This window comes from Lucilia sericata, unplaced genomic scaffold (assembly GCF_015586225.1).
Source record: "Lucilia sericata isolate MDLA Ls3-8-SP2 unplaced genomic scaffold, ASM1558622v1 Contig000347F_arrow, whole genome shotgun sequence".
NCBI lineage: Eukaryota > Metazoa > Arthropoda > Insecta > Diptera > Calliphoridae > Lucilia > Lucilia sericata.
In genome coordinates, this window is record NW_023994367.1 from 354,234 (window position 1) to 372,236 (window position 18,003).

The 18,003-nt window shown below is 34.6% G+C and overlaps 1 protein-coding gene across 1 annotated transcript; it reads right to left on the reverse strand.

Annotated features, from left to right (window-relative positions):
• Nucleotides 1-728: 728 nt before the first annotated feature.
• LOC119603934 (protein diaphanous-like) lies at nt 729-14,110 on the reverse strand. Its single transcript, XM_037956233.1, is given in 8 exon segments — nt 729-1,211; nt 1,214-1,339; nt 1,342-1,560; nt 3,166-3,696; nt 3,755-4,229; nt 4,231-5,726; nt 13,809-13,833; nt 13,835-14,110. Coding segments are annotated over 8 exon segments (3,273 nt in total). The 3' UTR covers nt 729-1,086.
• Nucleotides 14,111-18,003: the final 3,893 nt, after the last annotated feature.

Below are 18,003 nucleotides of genomic sequence, written 5' to 3' on the forward strand. Positions count from 1 at the left end.
AGAATAGACTAGACTATATGCTAGATTATAGACTAGACTATATGCTAGATTATAGACTAGACTATACTATAGACTATAACATAGGTAAGACTCTAGACCAGACTATGGACTACACTATAGAGCAAACTATAGGCTAAACTATAGCTATAACTATAGCTAAATCACGGAATTTCATTTAAAACCACACCTTCCCAAATTAAACGCAATAACATATTTCTTGTTTTCAGTTTATGATTTATTTTTCTTAAGTGGAATTTTATTCCTCACAAATTAATAGAAATAAAAATTATTAACACATTTTATTTATAAATTACAAACTACATGCCTTTTTTAAAACACACGCAAAATAATTAAAACTCAAATGCAATTAAATAAAATACATTGGCATTAAAATAAAACTTCTTTTAAAAAGTAACAGATAAAAATAGTTACAAATACACAAAAGTTATTTCGGGAAAAAAATTATAAAAATTAGTTTACTTTTTTATACAAAATACAGCAACTGTAAATACCAGAGTTTAAACTAAAAAGGAATAAAATTTGAGTTAATATTTTGAGTAGAAAAATGTTTTGTAAAAAGAAATGTAAAAAAGCTACAACTATGCAACATAATAAAAAAATTATTAAATAAAATGCAAACCATTACAAATGCATAATTAAAAAAAAATAGTTTTTGTTTAAAGGAATAGTAGAAAAATAAAAGAATTTTTTAGTAGTAAAATTTTTAGTCTTAGTAAGTTTCTGTTTTTTTTTTTTTATATGTAAATAAAAAATGAGTACTTTTTTATTTATTTTATTTTACAAGTACATTTTTCGATGTATAAAAATATATTATATTTATAAAGTTTTAAAGAATAGTTGTTAATAAACGATTTTTAGTTATAAACGGCAATCGTTTTTAATAGAACCATTCATTCGTTTATATATTAGGTATAAAATAAGTAGTAGTAGTGGTAGTTAAAAGTATAGTTTTATATAATGACTTAAATGACTATAAAAAGTGGCATTGTTTTTTTTTTCTTTAATTACTTTTTTTTTCTATATGTACATGATAATTATTATTAAGAGTTATTTAGGAATAAATTATTATGCAGAACCCATTAAAGCTTCATTACTGAGCATTTCTCGCGTTACCAGAGAGCCGGGATTTATTCTTGTTCTCGAACGCGAACGACTTAGTTGCGCCCGTCGCTCAGCACCAGCCGGTCGTGTCTACGCTGTTGACGATTATGGCGATTGCCAAAGGCGGAACCTGTCTGTAATGCTTCTAGCAAACTGTCCATAACACCTTCTTGCGTTTGTGCCGCATCCATATCGACTAAGGCCAGCTTACGTTGTGTCTTTCTAGTTGTTCACGCAACGATTGCTCTCGGGCTTCTTGCATGCGTCGTTTTTTTTTCCTCCTCACGTGACGTATGATTTCTTGGTGGGCCTGAACGAAGGCATCCTTAAAGGTTTTGATATCGGCAAAGAATTCTTCCATTGTATATTTGCTGGGATCGAAGACGAAATATTCGCCCAAATCTTTGTACAGTTTTTCCATTTGTACTTGCATTTTGCCTAGATTAGATAAAGGAAAGTTTTCGATTAAATTGTGATTTGCGGCAGGGGGAGGAGGAGCGAGCGAGCGAGAGAGCGAGCAGCGACGAGCGAGCGAGCGAGCGAGAGAGAGAGGAGCGAGCGAGCGAGCGGAGCGAGGAGCGAGCGAGCGAGCGAGCGAGCGAGAGAGGGCGAGCGAGCGAGCGAGCGAGCGAGCGAGCGAGCGAGCGAGCGAGCGAGCGAGCGAGCGAGCGAGCGAGGAGCGAGAGAGAGCAGCAGCGAGCGAGCGAGCGAGAGCGAGCGAGCGAGCGAGCGAGCGAGAGAGCGAGCGAGCGAGCGACGAGCGAGCGAGCGAGCGAGCGAGCGAGCGAGCGAGCGAGCGAGCGAGCAGGAGCGAGCGAGCGAGCGAGCGAGCGAGCGAGCGAGCGAGCGAGCGAGCGAGCGAGCGAGAGAGCGAGCGAGCGAAGAGCGAGCGAGCGAGCGAGCGAGCGAAGCGAGGCGAGCGAGTAGCGAGCGAGCGAGCGAGCGAGCGAGCGAGCGGAGCGAGCGAGCGAGCGAGCGAGCGAGCGAGCGAGCGAGCGAGCGAGCGAGCGAGCGAGCGAGCGAGCGAGCGACCGAGGAGCGAGCGAGCGACGAGCGAGCGAGCGAGCGAGCGAGCAGAGCGAGCGAGCGAGCGAGCGAGCGAGCGAGCGAGCGAGCGAGCGAGCGAGCGAGAGAGCGAGCGAGCGAGGAGCGAGCGAGCGAGCGAGCGACGCGAGCGAGCGAGCGAGCGAGCGAGCGAGGAGCGAGCGAGCGAGCGAGCTAGCAGAGCGAGCGAGCTGAGCGAGCGAGCGAGCGAGCGAGCGAGCGAGCTGAGCGAGCGAGCGAGCGAGCGAGCGAGCGGAGGAGCGAGCGAGCGAGCGAGCGAGCGAGCGAGCGAGCGAGCGAGCGAGCGAGGCGAGCGAGCGCGCGAGCGAGCGAGCGACGAGCGAGCGAGGCGAGCGAGCGAGCGAGCGAGCGAGCGAGCGAGCGAGGGAGCGAGCGAGCGAGCGAGCAGACGAGCGAGCGAGCGAGCGAGCGAGCGAGGCGAGCGAGCGAGCGAGCGAGCGAGCGAGCGAGCGAGCGAGCGAGCGAGCGAGCGAGAGCGAGCGAGCGAGCGAGCGAGAGAGCGAGCGAGCGAGCGAGCGACGAGCGAGCGAGCGAGCGAGCAGCGAGCGAGCGAGCGAGCGAGCGAGCGAGCGAGCGAGCGAGCGAGCGAGCGAGCGAGCGAGAGAGCGAGCGAGCGAGAGAGCTACGAGCGAGCGAGCGAGCGAGCGAGCGAGCGAGCGAGCGAGCGAGCGAGCGAGCGAGCGAGCGAGCGAGCGAGCGAGCGAGCGAGCAGCGAGCGAGCTAGCGCGAGCGAGCGAGCGAGCGATCTATCTATCTATCTATCTATCTATCTATATATCTATCTATCTATTATCGATCTATCTATCTATCATCATCTATCTATCGATCTATCTATCTATCATCTATCTATCTATCTATCTATCTATCTATCTATCGATCGATCTATCTATCTATCTATCTATCTATCTATCTATCTATCTATCTATATCTATATCTATCTATCTATTAAAGGAAATATCTGTAAAAACTAACACTTACCCAGCACATCAACTTGCTGCCTACAGTCAACGGCAAATTTACCCATCACCTCACTAAACTTATCATCTTCACATTGTGGCACTTTATTGTTTTGCAAATCGGTTTCTAAATTCTTAACAGCAGAAGTCATTTGTCTCATTGACTTTTGTATGGCATCTAAATTGACACGTGACGCCTTGTCCACGTGTGTCATATCATTGTAAAAGGTTAAAGCATCGGGGAATTTCTTTTCCACTACATCGACCAGGTAGTGCAGCAGTGTTTGCTTATTTTCGGCATCTTTTGTGTTTGTTAATTTGGTCAGATAGGAGATTTCAAAACCAAAGGCGGGATCATTTTTGGTGCCGGAATTCATGTAATTACCCATGAGTAATATAAGCTCCAGAATTTTAGAGAATTTCTTACTATTGCGCACTTCTTCACAGGCTGCAGTGCCGGCCACAATATCGGGCTTAATATCTTGCATCATATCGGCGAAGGTTAACTTAAAGTTGAGATTGTGTAGGCGAGGCGAGAGGCGTTTTATTTCTCCTGAAAAAGAAATATTTATTAATTATATTCTTTAAAATAAGATATTTTTGGCACCCACCTATAGTAGCTGCAAACTGTTCTATGGGCGGTAGGGGTTCTCCTTTAGCTTTAATTTCCTGCAAACGTTTCAATTGCTCTGGCGGTGGTAAATATTGTATAAGATTTTGCAATATATTGGAAGACAAAATATCGGTATCACAGCGTAAAAGACATATTTTGATTTGTTCATAAGACAAATGCTTGAGCGAGCCACCCAGGAGAATAGAAAGATTTTGAGCCGCCTTACCATCAAGCACTCTTAAGTCAATATTTTTCTTGGTCAATGTTGTTGGTTTATCCACAGAATCTTTTTGATCCTTTTTCACCGGTTTCGAAGAGAACTTAAGGGAAAGTTCGTTTAGCATATCGTCCGAGGCTAATTTATCTTCTTGACATTTAACCCAAAATGATTTTTCTGACATTTTTTGAGGTACAATGGCTTTCCAGTTAGCACGTTTCATAGGATTCTTAACTTCCCACTTTTTCTTGGGTTTTCAAGCCATGCGGGAGTACAGGGGCCATGGGTATAAGCATAGGAGGTGGTGGTGGACCTCTAATGCCAGGACCCATGCCAGGCATGGGTGGAGGTGGTGGTCCAGGAGGACCGCCCATACCGGGCATGGGAGGAGGTGGTGGTGGCCTTGGTCCACCTGGTCCCATACCTGGCATTGGTGGGGGAGGTGGTGGTGGCGGTCCACCGCCACTTTGAGGCATACCAGGCATTGGTGGTGGAGGAGGAGGTGGTGGACCACCACCGCCCGCTCCAGGTAAGGGTATATTTACCTTTGGTAATTTGTTAGGCGATTGAGCTACCACACCATTTGCTTCCATTAATTTAACCTTCTCCTCTAAATGTGCTGCTTTTGCTTCCGCCTCCTGTTTGGCAATTTCCAATTCTTCGATTTTCTTCTCATACTCCTCCGAACGCTTGGTCTCTTTGGCTTTAGTCTTTTCAACAATATCGTCCAAAAGCAGCGAAGAATCAATATGAAAATCGCGATTTTCAAAATTGGGATCACCAAATTTGTGAAAAACTATTTGTGACACACACTCTTCTATCAGTTGATAATAGGCTGGCCGATAATAGAAATCATCACGTATATAGAGTAAATGTTGTAATATCGATAGGAAATAAGGTTCTGCGGGGGTATCGGTGACAATATTCTTAATAACATCAAAACAATCCGTAACATCATCCATATTGTAGGTAACATTATCAAAACGTTGTGTGAATTCCTCAAAATCATCTTCACGTATTTCATTAAAGATTTTAAAATGTTGCTTCAAGGCGTCATTATTACTCTTCTCCACAATGTCTTTAAATTTATCAAATTTCCCATATAAACCCATACGCATAATTTCACAGCGCAAATGTAGACGAAAGTTCAAGTCACTCGGTGTATTTGTTAAAGTATTAATAAAAATTAAACTATGACATGCTAAATCTCTACGAGCATCATATTTTTCATCCACAAACAAAGCATCTACTATGGGCCGAAAACGCTCGCTAGACTTGTATGACGTTGAGGCCGCTGTTGTTATCGCTCTCAATACTTTCTCATAACCATTACGATCGTGCACTAAACAGAATGAAGCCAACAGCTTAACCGCTTCACACATAGTGCTAGGCTTACGAGGATCTAGGGATTGTGCCAATAGTAATACTACCGTATGTTGATCGGGTGTAAGTACTAGATTTAAACCCCATGTATTATTCATTATCGCCTTAAGGCATTTTATACATTCCAATTCGATACGATCGAAGGTGCGCTGTTCCTGCTTACAACGTCTAAGCAGATTGATAATTTCATCGATACCATCTTCACCGAATTCTTTAATCCACGACAGGGGATTATTTGTAAGCGCCACACGTAAACTTTCGATACAGGCATAAATTTTATTTTCACTATGTTCTCCATTGCGCAGGTACTCGATGTAATCTAAGGGTTTTTCAAATTTTGAATTTGCTCGATGTTCGAGGGAATTTTTGCCTAAAAGAATAAGATAAAATAGAAATGTTATTTTAATCGGTTTTTTGGGGGAAAGGTATAAAGTTTATAAATTATTAGCTACCGTATCAAGCTTTCTTTCGGAAGTTTATGTCTAATTTTATAAATCTCTTAATATCTCGAAAACCAAATAAAATTTAACATAAATAACTATAATTTTGCCATGATTGCTAACAACTTTTGTATAAAACACTCTTCCCAAAATCACTTAAACTTTAAACTGAAATCTAGATATGTTTGATATACAGATGACTTCCAATAGACTATTATGTGTATGGGCTTTATCGTTCAAGCTTCCTTTCCAGTTTTTATTGAAACTATATAAAACATTTTAAGAACTAAATAAAACATTTGGGTTTTGAAAATGTGTTATACAATGAGTTTTGGAAGTACGAAGGTTAAAAGATTGCAAATCCTAATGACTTGGAGCAATTTTTTATCAGTTTTTTTGTTGTTTATAAAAATGAATCACAATTTAATTATTTCTTGATTAGTTAAAAGTATTTATTCTGCAAAAATTACAGTTTTTATACCTGTAAATATTAGCTATGAAAGATATAGAAACAAAGGTAGCAACAGGCAGTTGTATAGCTTTTGAAATAAATGATTTTTTTAATTATCTAGGCTTCTTCTATTTCAACTAGAGTTTAAAGAAGAAAAGGAACAAAAATCTTCTTAGTCCAACTTGAATTCGAATTGCCTAAGATTTTACAGAGAATATTGGGACTTAAGTTTTCGTATTGAAATATGCTGACTTTCAGGTAAACGAAATTAACTACCTTTACTTTCCTTAAGTCTTATCTAGGATATTAATATTCTAACTTTTACATCAAATCTGAAGAAATACACCTAGGCCTCCATTGGGCCTATTGTGCGCTCCTTTACCACTGCCACTGGTGGGAATCGAATCGACTATTTCCGGTCTGACAGACTTGAACACTAACTACTAACCTACCGGAGTCATACTTGAGTTACAAAGAAGATTTTTGCTAAAAATCAAAAAGATTTTCTCTTTAGCTTGAACTTTTTAATACCTTAACCTTCTAAACACTTCATGGATTCGGTTTTCAAAATATCCAACATTAGTAAAAACTATCCAGTTCAAAGATTCTGAGGATTTGAGGTGGAGAGTTTGATTACAATTTTTCTTACTTGCACCTTCTTCTTTCACTGTTAGACACAAAATTCAGTATTAATCTATTTCAAAAACGTATATACAGATGTCCATATTCCAAGAGTAGTGCAAAGTTGTTTAAAATATGAGTTGTTTTTGATTCCCAAGATCCTCAATAATAAAGGGGAAGAGTTTGGTTTTAGTTGTTGTTACCTACAGCTTCTAATTTATCTATTAAACTAAAATCAAGCATTAATTTTGATCAATTTACAGATGTAATAACTTTCAAATTCTCTAAAAGTTTCCACTTCCAACACACGCAACATTGAAGGATACAATTTCTTTTGTATACAATTAGTTCCTATCTCAATCAAACTAAAATCAACCATCAAACTTGATCAGCAATTGCCTATAGATGTGCATATTCCCACGAAAGTGTATTAACTTTCAAATTCTTAACAAGGTGACTATTTATATGGAAAGTCAGAAGGCACTGAAGGTGTAAAGCTGTTTATTAAGTGAAGAACTATAAAAATGATCACGAACGTACTAGCTAGAAAGAGTTCAAGACTTGATCTAACAAGATAAGACAGATAAATAACATATCTGATCTGACGGGAGTCATACACGACCAAACATTATCAGCAAACATTATCAGCAACCGTTCCTAACATTTTGTTGACTAATTTATTAATGCTTTGAAAAATAAAAAAAATCACCTTCAAAATTCAAATTTATACATTATTTAGTTTAATGTTCTAATTTCGCTTTTTTAGTCATACGTTTTTTTTTTATATTCCTCAATAATTTCCGTAATATTTTAAATTAATCACATAAATGTGATAAAAATTATATTAAACAAATAAAAAATTTTGTCTAACCGTTTCTCTTCTAATATAAAAAATACATACTAACCACTACCTACCGACAATACGTTAACAGAATAAATTTAAATGCATACACTTTCGTACGTTTTTTTTAATAAGTTATATAAAATTTGACATTTCAGTGTCAACAAATGAAAACGCAAAAATATATTAATAATATTCTTATTATTATTGTATACAGAAAGCACTTTGTTTAAAATTGTTGCTTTATATGTGAATATACTTAAAAATATATAATAAACAATTCTGTTTTGTTTTTAAAATTTTTTTTAAATTAAATAATAAGCAACGGGAGAAAATGGGAAGACATTGTAATTAAAATGCTCGTCGATAAAGTTAATGTATACAAAGTGTAAAAACTAAAGTTGTATTTGAAAATTATTGAAATTTATTTTAAACTACCTACACATGTGCCTGTATTTACCATGACCACTTGTCAAAATGTAAAAGTTTTACGCTACATTTGCAATGTCTATTTAGAATTTGTTTATCTCATTTGTAATTGGGTGTAAATTTAATAAATAAATATTACTGTTTATCTATATGTATATCAGTATAACTGTAAATATACAGTAGGTAAATTACCAAAAAGTTCTTAAAAAAGTTAGTATCTATAAAGCTTAAATTCAAGCAATTAGAAAACAACCAAATTTGTGATAGAATGAATGAAATATCCTGAACCTAATGATGACAAATTTAAAAACTTTTGAGCTTCGTGAGAAGGATTTGTGGAAGGTTGTCATTCCATTTGTAATTTCCATATTATCAATATTCTGAATCCCTACAGAATGGCAAAGACGATTTGGCGATGTCAGTCTGTCTATTTAAAACAAGGTTCTGAAGTCCCCAGATATCCAAGTCTTATATAATGCTATCAGACTATAGACCAGACTGTATACTAGAATATAGATTACACTATAAATTATTAGACTAGACTATAGACTAGACTATAGACTAGACTGTAGACTAGACCATAGACTAGACTATAGACTAGACTTAGACTAGATATAGACTAGACTATAGACTAGGACTATAGACTAGACTATAGACTCGACTATAGACTAGACTATAGACTAGACTACAGACTAGACTATAGACTAGACTATAGGACTAGGACTATAGACTATACTATAGAACTAGACTATAGAATAGACTATAGACTAGACTATAGACTAGACTATAGACTAGACTATAGACTAGACTATACTATAGACTAGACTATAGACTAGACTATATATAGACTAGACTATATATAGACTAGACATTAGACTAGACTATAGACTACTATGACTACTAGACTATAGACTAGACTATAGACTAGACTATAGACTAGACTATAGACTAGACTATAGACTAGACTATAGACTAGACTATAGACTAGACTATAGACTAGACTATAGACACTAGACTATAGACTAGACTATAGACTAGACTATAGACTAGACTATAGACTAGACTATGATAGACTAGACTATAGACTAGACTATAGACTAGACTATAGACTAGACTATTAGACTATAGACTAGACTATAGACTAGACTATAGACTAGACTATAGACTAGACTATAGACTAGACTATAGACTAGACTATAGACTAGACTATAGACTAGACTATAGACTAGACTATAGACTAGACTATAGACTAGACTATAGACTAGACTATAGACTAGACTATAGACTAGACTATAGACTAGACTATAGACTAGACTATAGACTAGACTATAGACTAGACTATAGACTACTATAGACTAGACTATAGACTAGACTAGACTATAGACTAGACTAGACTATAGACTAGACTAGACTAGACTATAGACTAGACATGACTATAGACTAGACTAGATTATAGACTAGACTAGACTAGACTAGACTAGACTAGACTAGACTATAGACTAGACTATAGACTAGACTAGACTATAGACTAGACTAGACTATAGACTAGACTATAGACTAGACTATAGACTAGACTATAGACTAGACTATAGACTAGACTATAGACGACTATAGACTAGACTATAGACTAGACTATAGACTAGACTATAGACTAGGACTATAGACTAGACTATAGACTAGACTATAGACTAGACTATATACTAGACTATTAGACTAGACTATAGAATAGATAATATCGACTAGACTAGACTCCACAAATAAAATATATACTTTTACTTTTAGTCATGCTGACATTTTTCAATTCCATTCTAAACGTAATAAATTTAAAAATAAAAATGCATTCATTTTAAATTTTTAGTTAGTATACAAATATTAAATATAAAATTAAAAATTCAAACAAACAACAATAAAATCTATTTTAAGAAATCGCAAAATTTATTTATATCATTTTTCTTTTATGTTTTTACACGTTTATTTTTGGGAACATTTCTTTTTTATTTCAATTTCGTTTCTTTTTTTCTCTGTTTCAAGTGTAACGTATATTTTTCAATAAACGATAAAAGTCAAGGTCATTTTGTATTAAACCAGCTGTTTTTGTTATTTTTTTATCATTTATACATAAGTATAAGTGTATGAATGTTTTTCAATGTAGATTTTAAACAATTTTATATGATTTTAATTGTTTTTTTTTGTTGCTTTTGTTTAAATAAGGTTAAACAAACAATGTATTGATAAGAAAGTTTATGCTTAAAATGTAATTAAATTTTTGGTTGGTTTTCAAAGCTCAAAAGTACAGTAGTTTTCCGATTTAACGAACCCATATGTTGTCAGGCCTGTTCGTAAAATTGAAAAGTTCGTTATATGCAGTACTAACTAAAACGTGGGTTTTTGGTAGGAAAATAATTAAAAATAGGTACATAAATATTTTTTAAATGTATTTTATAAAAATTAATTCTTTTTTTTTATAAAAATAGCACAAAACACAAAATTCCGAATCTTATATACCCACCTTCAAACCATATTTGTGTCGAATTTAATCGCTGTATTTTTAATTGTCATGAGCTTTAAAGTTATTTCTCGAAGTTCATTGCTATACTCGTATTTTTAAGCGAGTAATGAGCGTTGAAGTAATTTTCTTATGGAGGTATGGAGGGTAAGGTCAATTATGGACCGATTCCCATAAAATTTGTTAGAGATATCGGTTAGTATAGAACATGTTTGTATCGAATTTCATCGGAGTACTCATATTGTTAAGCGAGTATTGAGCGTTAAAGTCATTATCTGAAGGACGGACGGACATAGCTACATCGAACTAAAATTTAATAAGAACCCAGAATGTGTTACAGTTTTGGGTATAAAAGCACCGCTTGATACAACTTAGGTTATTTGTTATTTTTGATAAATGTCATTTTATCTTCATTTAAATAATAATATTTTTATTAGTTCGTTAAACAGAGTACAAAATACAAGTTTTGTTCGTTATTTAAGGTAGTCAATAGGAAAAATTAGCTTGTTCGTTAAATGCGATGTTCGTAGAATTGAATGGTCGTTAAATCGGAAAACTACTGTAATTGTATGTCTTTGAAAAAAATTTGTTTCAAAACTATTTTTTTAAACTGTACTTGCAAAGTTCAGTGTCCTTATAGTATTTTAATATAAAAAACAAGCATATTTTAAATATGTTTTTAATATAGTTATTTATACAATTTTTTTATACGTATGTATAAAAACACTTTCTTTATCTGAATTTGTGCCAAAAAACTTTCCGATTATTTTTAAATTTTTTTTCATATTAATAGAAAATATATAAACATTGCGGTTTTATGGACTTTTAAATGTACTACACGTACATCTAGAAATAGAATTAACTAAATGTTTTAAGTTTTTTTCCACAATTAAAAGAATATTTTACGCTTTTAAAAAAGTAATTTTCATAATTTTGTACTCATAGTCGTAACTAAATGGAAATGTAAAATTGATTCCTCTATTTCGAATGCAAATGAAAATGTTTTGAAGGTTTCATGTTTTGCACTCATATCGAACAACATTTAAAACGATACCTTTTTTAAGTCTTTTTTAGAAAAAACAAGTTGCTAATCTTTAAAGATATTTTGAAATTGACTTCGAATTTTCAAACATTTCTTTGTATTCAATAACTACGTTAAATATGTTTTAAAATTTGTGAAAATTCCAAAATTTTCTTTACATTTTGAGGTTAAAATTTGTTCATATAAAACTAAAATTTTATAAATCTTAATGATTAAATGATATTTACATCTTGAAAATTTTATTCGAACATAAGTTCGAATTTTCGAAATTATAGTAAAAAGCTTATATTATGATCTAACTTTGAAAATACTTCATAATTCATGAAAATTTTATAATTATTTTTAAATTCTAAAAATAAATTGAAAGAATTTTAATTATTTTTAATATTTTTAAGTTCGAAATTGAAAAATTAAGTTCTAGTTCAGTTCTAGTTGAGTTTTAGTTCAGTTCTAGTTCAGTTCTAGTTCAGTTCTTGTTCAGTTCTAGTTCAGTTCTAGTTTAGTTCTAGTTCAATTAGTTCAGTTCTAGTTCAGTTCTAGTTCAGTTCTAGTTCAGTTCTAGTTCAGTTCTAGTTCAGTCCTCTACACTCTTATGTGAAAAAAGGGAAAAATGTAATAGACTTTTCAACATTTTTAGCCTTGAGATTGGAAAATTTAGAAATTTATATGGAATAACATACAAATTTTATATTTCTATAAATCCTGATTAGAGATTGTTTAACAAGATTTAAAACTGCTTCGAACATAAGATCGAATTTTCAAATTATGTATATTAAAACGCTTCGGAATAACATTGAAAAGATTTTAAAAATATTTTCAAAATTTTGAAGTTCGTAATACGAAAATATTAGAAATTGGAATCAAACTAGAATTGTGTGCATTATGGATGCCAAAATTTCAGCCTATTCAGGTATTTGCTCTATTCTATCTCTTCGGTATTCACACACATCCTATAAAAGTATAGAGTGTCTTCTTCCTAAGACTTTTCCCTAATTCGAGAAAAAACCGGTTGCTTTAAAGTTAGTAATATGATCTAAGAAAGATTGTTTCTCAGATTTCTCAGTTTCTTCTGGCTAAATCTAGTCCCAAACTTGTTTTAGTTTGTTGGTCCATTTATGTTTTAATACTTTCATAAACCTTTTACTAAAATAGGCCGTGAAACACATCAGTGCCTTAAGTACCGCCTAACTTTCGGTTGATACAGCTTCGTTAAGTCAATAGTTCCGGAGCAATGATCCATTTGTCGTAGAAATGTTACTCTCGTCCAGTTTTAAACAAGTTTCTTCGGAAAATTTCTACCAATATCTTTTTTGATATTTGATATTCATATTTTCCAAATGAATTGGACATGTCATGCATGATAATAATTGTATCTCTTTGGAAATATACTTGAAATATCTTTTATTTGTTATACATTTTGTATAAATCTAAATCGATGGTTTACAAATATGTGTAAAATTTTAAATTATTGTTTTTTAATTGCATTAATTTATATTACTAATATGAACATATTTGCAAAGAATTTTAAATTAAACTAAATTTGTTCGATTGATTTCAGAAATCAGAGGTATTAAGGTCTTAATATATTAATATTTTTAAATTTCGTTAGAAGGATTTTATAAAACACTTCCATTTCCGTTTTTTTTTTTTTAACAAATATTATTAACTTTGCCACATGCATTAGGAAATACATTCATATTTCATTAAAAAAAACAAATTAAAATTCAAATATAGTATGCGCTCGAATGGCAGTAAAGTTAATTTATTATTTTTCAGTTTATAACTTCTATCAGCAGCAAGTACGCAGCTCATACACATCCACACATTTAAATTTTAATCTTCAAGTGCAAAAAAGCTCTATGAATCATACATTTATTTTCAATTATTGCATACGATTCAAGTGCTACAATTGAAAATACAAATTCAAGGTAATAGCGTATAAATATTATTTATAATAATAAAAGACAACACAAAATGTAGACAAAATTGAACACTGGAAACAAAATATAAAAAATAACAACTAAAAATATGTGTAATCTTATCTAAGGAATGCCAGTGAAATAAAAATTGTATTGTAATAATAGTTTAGGTTTCCAATGTGTGCCGTCTGGAGCAGACTTACCTTTTAAGTGCATAAAAATCATTTTTTTGTCTTTCGGTTATGGATTTTGAGAGTAGAGGACCACGTTTATCTTTTGGTATATTCATATCCTCTAGAATTTCCATAAACTTAACATCCACCTCAGAATCACTCAGACCACGTATGGTTTTTTCCAATTCCTGTAGATCAAAGGCAGCATCACCTTCCGCCGATGTGGGACGACCGGATAAAGTGCCTGTATTGTAGTTGCCACCTTTGGTCTTGGGGCGACCAAACCCACTTTCCAGTAGGCCACCCGATTTTGTTTTTTCATGTTTAGACATTCTAAAAGCAAAGATATGCATGTTTTTATTGAGATGTTTAATTAATTTTAAAAAGGAATGTTTTCAATTATAAAAAAACAAATCTTTTGAATTTTATTGAGCTGCAACTAAAGGGTATGTAAGAGTTTCAAAAGGAAATTGTCAGAAAAACACAGCTGATATGTCTGCTTTGGGTAGCTGAAATATTAAGACAGGGTAGGATGCCTAGTGTGGGAGAGAGGTTTGTTTATTTGTCTGATTTGTAGTGAGTAACAGGACAAGCTAGTAAAAAAATTGTTTTGATTTTGTATATTTTACCGCTGTTTTTATTTACGTTTACGTTCTGTGTTTTTTTATTTTGTTTTGCTTTACTGGGCATCTGGAACTGAACGTATGAATGAATGAACATGTAAGAAAATTGAGAATGAATTAAATTTTTTATCTATCTGGTATCTTTCTGTTAACAGTGGTCAGTATAAAGAAATTAATATGCATTTAAACAGGCCTGCCACCAGACGATACTGTATCTGTCTATCTCTCTATCTATCTATCTATCTATCTATCTATCTATCTATCTATCTATCTATCTATCTATCTATCTATCTATATCTATCTATCTATCTATCTATCTATCTATCTATCTATCTATCTATCTATCTATCTATCTATCTATCTATCTATCTATCTATCTATCTATCTATCTATCTATCTATCTATCTATCTATCTATCTATCTATCTATCTATCTATCTATCTATCTATCTACCTATCTATCTATCTATCTATCTATCTATCTACTATCTATCTATCTATCTATCTATCTATCTATCTATCTATCTATCTATCTATCTATCTTTGGAAAATTTGTTTTTTTCTGCCAAAAAAGCTATAATGTTCATGAAGTCTTACCGCCTCAGCATAGTTAACACATTAATACCATCCATAATGTATAAAACTTTAAAACCCCGCGTCTAATTAGACCACTGTGCAAATCCAGTTTTTGATTATATTTGTTTCTATATTCAATTGAGTCCGATGGCATGCGCATTTTTGCACATAATCATAATGAAAAATTATAAAGTCTTATAATATTAACACCAGATCTGCTACAATCGTACAAAAAATAAATTAATATTACAAAACTATTAACTAACACTATACGCTACACTCAATTTATTATTACTTTACTTATTCAGAATGTTCACTCAAGCAAACAATTAAAAACAAAAACAGAAAAAACATTATCTATCAACGGTTAAACTTACTACATATTTTGAAATTGATTATTTGAAAATAAAAGAAGAACAAATAAATATTGTTGATGTTTGAAATTAAGAGAGAATAATTTGAAGACTCATTATACAGCAAATTAAATTATAAGAGAGTAGGCAAATAGCCTAGTGCAGTTTCGGTTTATATTGTTTAAATAAAATGTATTGATAATAAGATTCTCCAAATACTGGTACTATAAACAAAAAACAAATCCAAATTCATTAGGAATGTTTTTAACACTTAATACCAATACGTGCATAATGACATCATAGCTAGTGAAAGAAAAAAAAGAAAAGAGAAACAAGGGAAAGAAGAGGGAAAAAAAACGGAATGAAAGGAAAGAACACAAAGGCAGGAGGGCAGGGGTGAGAAAGAAGCAGAGGATCGAGCGGGGAGAGGGAGCAAGGAACACAGAGAGGGAGAGAAAGGGGGAGAGGGAAGGCGCGAGAAGGGGGGATGAAGAAGGGGCAAGGAAGAAAAGGAGAGGAAGGGGAAGGGAGGGAGAGGGCGAGCGAGCGAGCGAGCGAGCGAGCGAGCGAGCGAGCGAGCGAGGAGAGCGAGCGAGCGAGCGAGCGAGCAGCGAGCGAGCGAGCGAGCGAGCGAGCGAGCGAGCGAGCGAGCGAGGGAGCGAGCGAGGGAGCGAGGAGGGAGCGAGCGAGCGAGCAGCGAGCGAGCGCAGCGAGCGAGCGAGCGATCGAGCGAGCGAGCGAGCGAGCGAGCGCGAGAGCGAGCGAGCGAGCGAGCGAGCGAGCGAGCGAGCGAGCGAGAGAGCGAGCGAGCGAGCGAGCGAGCGAGCGAGCGAGCGAGCGAGCGAGCAGCGAGCGAGCGAGCGAGCGAGCGAGCGAGCGAGGAGCGAGAGAGCGAGCGAGCGAGCGAGCGAGCAGCGAGCGAGGAGCGAGCGAGCGAGCGAGCGAGCGAGAGCGAGCGAGCGAGCTAGCGAGCGAGCAGCGAGCGAGCGAGAGAGCGAGCGAGGAGAGAGCGAGCGAGCACGAGCGAGCGATCGAGCGAGCTAGCGATCTATCGATCTATCGAGCTATATATCTACTATATATATATATCTATCTATCTATAGACTACTATCATCTATCTATCTATCTATCTATCTATCTATCTATCTATCTATCTATCTATCTATCTATCTATCTATCTATATATCTATCTATCTATGCGACTCTCTCGGTATCTAATATTCATAACTATATAGAAATGGTCCGTACATGAGTTTGCTATCTAATTTCTTCCTCATACCATATGAGAGCGATCACTTAAGATCTTAACTGAACTCTTACTTCTATGAGTTAATTCTACCGCATTTGGTGACTGTACCGCCTAAAAGTCCTCTCACACATCAATCTTCGTCTTATCCCAGCAAAAAAATTTGAAGTTGTTAAAGAAGAAGGGATATTTTCATGATTTCTTTTGTACGTATTCTCTTTAATGCGTTTTAAATACATGCCTAAATTCTAATAAATTTGTCATCAGTGAAGGCATGAAAAATGCACCCAAATTCACTCATGTAACTCCACTATAGGAATTGTAATATTTTACTATAATTGGTATTCTCTTAGGAGATTTAACGAAAACGTGCATTTCATACAATAAATATTAAAAATGACATTAATTTTTTTATTAGATTTTTGTTTTTGTAGGTACCTACCTACCTAGTAATATTAAGTCCATTTTTAACATTAATAAGAGAAGGAAAAACCAAGACTGTTTAACGGATTTTAAAACACAATGGGTATTTTTCCTCTGCATGAATTTAAATCCAATAAAATCAGTTAGTTATGTTTTATTCTATTTTATTTTTATCAATATCACACAAAAAAATATTTAAATATGATAATTAAATCGAAATACCATTATTAATGCATTTTTAATAAATATAGTGCACCAATGAAAATTCGCTTGAGAATCATCGAATATTCATTGGTTATAAGAACTCATTTAAATGGCGAACTATTTTTCCAAATACGAACACATGCATGCCAATGACACGCTAATGTTAAAATCATGCATGTTTCCCCTAAATATGAACCAGTTCATTATCAGTTCAACCTATGCATTTACTACTTTTTTTGCACGTCTTTTTTTGCTGGGATATTCCTCAGTGTATATTTCTAATGATCGTTTGTGGTTGGTAAATTCTACCTCATTTGGTGACAACAATTTCCCAAAACATAATATGTTAAATAAAGAAATAAGTTGAGTTTAAAATAATTTTAAAAACAAAATAAGTTACTATTTACTAAATATTTTTATTTAACTGACATATCTAATAATTTCACAAAGTTTCTGAGATAAAATGAAAAAGTTTTGTATATACTTTTATCAAAAATTTTAAATTCTCAAGATACAGTTGCTCCTTGACGCCTTATCTAATCATATTGCAATAATCTAATTAATTTTGTATACTTAAGCAAGTTTTATGTAAAATAATTTATTTTAAATTCTAATTACACTAATTTATTTGATGGTATCTCTTACACAAGTTCATTTAGAAAAGTAAGTTCTAAAATGATAAATTTCTATTAGGTAATTTTGAAGACTTTTCATACGTATAGTAGAGAGGGTATTTTGAATATGTGCTGGCTTTTGTAACGCACAAAAATATCTGATATACTAAAGGTCTTATTTTACTTT